Raw genomic sequence first — 5,890 nt, forward strand, 5'->3', positions numbered from 1 at the left:
CAAACCACCACGCCGGTGGTAAAAACAAATATGTCCCATCGCTCTGCTCAGAATTCTAAAAATTAATTAGATACATATATAAAAAGAAATCTCAGAAATTGTATGGAAAAATAAAAATTAGGTTCCTTCATAATACACCTATAAAAGAATAAGAGTAGGTATTAAGTAAATACTAAGTAGTAACTATAACAATTTTTATAATAATTCAAAAATTTCAGTTATTGGCCAGATCCCAGACATAATATCATAATATTAAATTTGTGTGGCATGTATTATGTAGGTAGATTATGAATATCGTGTGGCACTGCTGACGTCCTACCCATAAAGGCAACAACTTGTTATAATATCCATGTATAAAATGTACTAATAATTGTACTAATTGTATGGATTGTAAATGAAATGTTCAATAAGTAAAAAAAAATTATGACTAAAAATACTATTTTTCGTAAACATGATAAAAGTTGAAACATGTAAAAAGTAAAACAGTAATTTAAATCAATAAATGTGCCTAAATCTGTAACGGTATATAGATTACTGACTCGTAATTTACCAATGTCACACTCAGAAAATTTGCTTAGATCAGCAGATAACAGGGCCGCTAAACAGTTATCACAAGATTACATAATATATAATATTATTTATGTATATAGTGTCTTTCACAAAATACCAATTAACAGCAATCAACTCAAAATGTTTAATCAGTATCAATATCGTATAGTTCATTGTAGGTTCAAACTAATAAGTAATAATTAATAATAATCTGTCTTAAAGGCAAATTATAATACTGTGATATTATGTAGATTGTTACAGAACTATTGAAAATTGCATTATATAAATTATTTAATAAAAACTTAATTAACAAAAAAATAATGAAATACTTACTTGCGTCCTTTCCTAAAAATGAATACAACCAATTAATTACTATCATAAAATGGTCCCTCCTACATTTGTTTTTTCTATTTATAAAATTATTTTCATCGAAATCAGACTTTTTAGATATCTTGTTCAATTCAAAGGTTTTAATCAGTGGAATTAACTGTAAAACATTTAATTTTTTTTAATTTTTCATTTCATAAATATAATAATTTCAAAGTGGCCTCTTAAGATTAAATTTTAAAAGTATTTTTAAATTTATGATTGTTCTTTACATTGCTCATAAACGTTATGTCATTTAATATTGCAATACCTAGAAATTAACTAGTGAAATGTATACATTTACACCAATCACAATAAATGATATTTAAAATTGAATTAATTATTTAGTTTCAAATACATAATGTACCTGTGCTATTCATTTTTTTGTAATCTCCATCATTATCTGAAATTGTATTACTATGGTATTATACCTATTAATAATATGATTTCTACTACACATCTACACAGCAAACTTGTTGTAACGTAACTGTCCCCTAATGCAATTTTATTCTTTATTAGAGCGTTAACATATAAACCTAGTAGATCATATCAATACATTAGGTTATGAGTATTGTGACAAAAGTACCTATAGGTACAATAAAACTTCTTTTTTTTTTAGTTGTAACACGGGCACGTTAGGAATTTCGTATGGGTAGGGGAAGATTGTTTGGGTGCGAGGTTATCATTTTGTCACTGAACAATATATACCTAACTTAATATACCTATAAAACTATATTTTATACTTCTTCGTCCAAACGGCAAAATGGTATTTTTTTGTGTAGTAAAAACACTCGCCAATCGGTATTTAAATATTCACTCAAACGGTTTTAGTCCAAGGGTAGAAACAAAAATTCAAATTATTAACTGATTAAATAATAAACACAAACCACGAATGACTTATGCGACTTTATGGAAACCAGAAACCACCTACAATTTGACAATCATGGTATGAGGCTTTGCTCACAAAAAATAATTCGTAAAAATTAAAAATAGATTAGGTACTTTATAAAGGTTTGATTTGTGTTATTGCCCAATACCCAAATATTACGAAAAATAAAATAGCTTAAATGTATCTTTAAAATCATAAAAACAATGATTATAATATTATGTCTAATAAGGTATTTCAAAAAGAGGATGTAATAAAAATAAAATTACTAAGGTATCTGTTAATTACAATATTGACTTACCTTTGTATCCAATTCTTTTAAGTATATCTATTACATTTAAAAATTATTCATATTATAAAATATTATAGTATAAAACATTGCTAGGTTATATAAACAATTGATGAAATCAATGGTTTACTAATATCTAATAAACTATATAATCCTTTGGGTCAATAAACGTATTTTAAGGACAAAATTACAAATAGCTGACAATTAAAACAATTAGAAAAATCATTAAATTTTAGTGATTGTTCATCTTTATAGTTATATACAATTCGGTACTTGTCTAACAAACTGATTATGTCACGGTTTCTTAAATATAAATAAACCATATAACCAATCTACCTTAAGTATATTTTAATAATGAGATTAGACTTAGTATAATACAATTAATATTCACCTACTATTCATAATAGGTGTATTAATATTACGGTAAATAATTATTAATTTCTTTATGAAATTTAAAAAAACTATTAGAAGATATCTTAATACTATTTTCCTGTCTTATAAATTTATTCGACCTTGAATTCTAATAAAAATTGGAATATATTTGTATATTTTATGTTTTTATATTACTTTTACATGATATTACCTATTAGAATTTATTTTTTATTTGAAAAACGTTAAAAATTGATATAAGGTAATTTAGGTAGGTAATATAAACATTACATAAGTATATATTTTTGAAGATACTTTCCTAATAGCTATAATAAATAATGACTATGACCAATTGACTTTAAAATGGAAATCAGCGTTAAACAAAAATAGATTAAGAATTTATTGTTATCGATAAATCCACAATTTATTTAGACAATGATCATTAATATCAACCAAAATGAAATAAGAATAAGCAATATAATTACTATCAATCTTTTGATATTTTAACTATGTGGAATATCTTAAATATTATTAATTATTAATTTAAATTATTACTTTGACACTCCTCTATAAATAAAACAATATATTTTTATTAGTTCATCTTGTCTATTATTACTGCAAATTACAATTTAATAATATTCGCATAGTGATAGACTATAAAAAAAATTAACCAACTGTTCGATTATTATGTATAATTACGTGTACGTCATTACATTTTTTAAACTACTATATCAATTATGTTTTATAGCTATGTAGAAAAAACGAATACAATGTATTAATATTATTAACAATAAATGTCATTTATTGTTAATAATATTAATTCATATTCATTGTTGCTTAACTAAAGCAAAATCGAATTTCTATAAAATACCAACAAATTGTTTGAGTTATAACATTCGTAATAAATTACTAACATACTTCAGCTGGATATAATGAGATTAGTGAATACAAATTCGATGTACAGAAGATTTAATTCATTACCTTTAAAATCAAAAAAATATCTGTTTTTTAAAAATTCCTTAGATAGGTATAATATTTTTATTACCTAGCCACATCATAATATTTTATGAATTTATAATCGAATAAATGGCATACATTTTGTTTTCCCTGAAGTTGTAATAACATAATAATAATTGGTTTCAGTTTTTAAATTAATTCTAAAAAATTTACAAATTTCTGCTGATAAAATATCAACACAATCCAAACATTTTAATACAATAATTAATATAATCATTCTAAATCAATAAATGAATCCAAACCTCTTAATATTTGTAAGTCATCAGTTGAAGTAGCTGGCATAACCCGAATTGAAATTACTAGAATTGTAAGCGTAATTAAACTATTCTTTAAAAAAGTCATTTTGAATTAATATAAGAATATGATAAAACTTATGTGAATATTAAACGATGAATTAAATAAAATATTATTTCTCGACTTCTTTTGTGAGCTATCTGCAACTCATCAGCTCACAAAAAGTACTGTTCGCCGTAAAATAATTATTTATTTATTTATCATACTAGTGAATAACAATATTGTAGATTTGTCGGTGAACGTCATATTTGTTTATTTTTAACACCTGAGTAAATTATGTGTTTACCATTTAAAATGAAATTAAATGCATGCCACGTAAGCAAAATAATATTTTTTTTTAACATTTTTTATATAAGTTTAAGACTTTGACGATTGAGGTCATTAACCCATAAGGTTGGAACTATTGGTACGGTTGGTTAGTAACACGTGTATGTATGGCGAGGTTTTTTCACACTACTAACCTGGGTGGTCACCCATCCGAGAACTAGCTGTTGCTTACTCTCAATCACGTAGCGTGATTAGTTTCAGCCACTGCGCAGCACTGAGCCACTCAAACTAATATTGTTACCTACCAAAATGTTAAAATAAATATTTTGTAAATAGATTTCGTTTATCAATTGTGATTGTTCATCTTCTTTTGGGTGTAAATCGCTGCAGTAAGTGCAACTCAGCCACACTGGTGTGAAATACAGCTAAGTCAGATCGCAGACAATGTGCGACAGCAAATTAAGTAGGCAATCCACATGCGGTGGATTGCAGACACGCCGATGAGCGGCTATAAGTGCAACTCAACTAGCTTGGTTAGCAATGTGCGAAAGTTACTATAAATCGATCTCTTGAAAGGTAATAATAATATTACAGAACAGGCCAAACTTGCAAACAACTTGGATTTAACTGGTATACCAAAAACGACCAATGAAAATTTAAAGCTAGTAGTCTCAACACTAGCCAAAATTGTTAATGTTGAAGTAAAAGAAGAACATATAAACAAAACTTATCGATTAAGACATAAAAACGAAGATAATAGCCGTATTATCGTTGAATTTACTAATAAAGAAATTAAGAATAATTTATTGACTGCCATCAAATCCAGAGTTAAATCAAAAATGCCTCTCATAGCTAAAGAAATACATAAGAATTTTTCCAAAAATCACATTTATGTGAATGAACAACTATCTGTGGTGAATAGAAAAATATATTGGCTTGCAAAACAAATTGCTAAAAAGTACAACTACGAATATGTCTGGGCAAATGGAAGCGGAGTATTTTTGAAAAAAGCCGAAGGTATGTATGGTGTTCGTATCTGTAACTTGTCCCAACTTATGTCAATTGATACGGAAAAATCAATTGATCAACTCTGGATTCGTAATTAAGTGCCAACTATATATCTTCCTTTATTTATAAATTTTAGTATTTTAGTATTTTAGTCTTATTATTTATGAACAATACAAATATAAATTATTTACTTAACAATATTAATAAAATCAGCAATTTTGAAACTCTATCTGTCGATTGTATCGATGACATACATTTTAAGAATAACTGTATTAGTGTTTTTTCGATGAATATTAGTAGTTTTAAAGCACATATTAATGAACTAATAGTATACTTAAGCTCCATAAATAATAGATTTGATGTAATAGTTTTGAGTGAGGCATGGATTAGAGAAGAGTATAATATAAAAATTAATGGATATCAAACGTTTCATTCTTTGGGAATAATAAATAAATCTGATGGTGTTTCCGTACTTATTAGTAATGACTGTAAATTTGATAACATTTGTACTCAAATTATTAATAACTGTTGTTCAATTCAGCTATCTGTAAATAAAGGTGGTTCTCATTATATAGTTACAGGTATTTATCGTTCACAGTGTTACGATACTAAACAGTTTATTACCTCATTAGATAGGTAGCTACCTTTCAGATAATGATTTTAAAAGTAATCATATAATCTGTGGGGACATTAATATCAATTTATTTTCCAATTCTTATGAATCTAATTCATATTTAAACACTTTGGCCAAATTTGGTTATACTTCGACAATAAATGATTTTACTAGAGTAAGTGGAAATTCTAAAACATGCATTGATCATATTTTTATAAAACAATATAAACCC

The 5,890-nt window shown here is 25.9% G+C and overlaps 1 protein-coding gene across 1 annotated transcript in view; it reads left to right on the forward strand.

Annotated features, from left to right (window-relative positions):
* LOC115034739 overlaps positions 1-5,143 on the forward strand; it is a 30,783-nt gene extending 25,640 nt beyond the window's left edge. The window contains exon 2 of the mRNA XM_029492139.1: positions 4,637-5,143. Coding sequence (XP_029347999.1) covers positions 4,637-5,143 — 507 coding nt within the window. The remainder of the gene's footprint in view (positions 1-4,636) is intronic.
* The last annotated feature ends 747 nt before the right edge of the window (positions 5,144-5,890 follow it).

Source organism: Acyrthosiphon pisum, unplaced genomic scaffold (assembly GCF_005508785.2).
Source record: "Acyrthosiphon pisum isolate AL4f unplaced genomic scaffold, pea_aphid_22Mar2018_4r6ur Scaffold_20938;HRSCAF=22584, whole genome shotgun sequence".
In the NCBI taxonomy this organism is placed as follows: Eukaryota; Metazoa; Arthropoda; class Insecta; order Hemiptera; family Aphididae; genus Acyrthosiphon; species Acyrthosiphon pisum.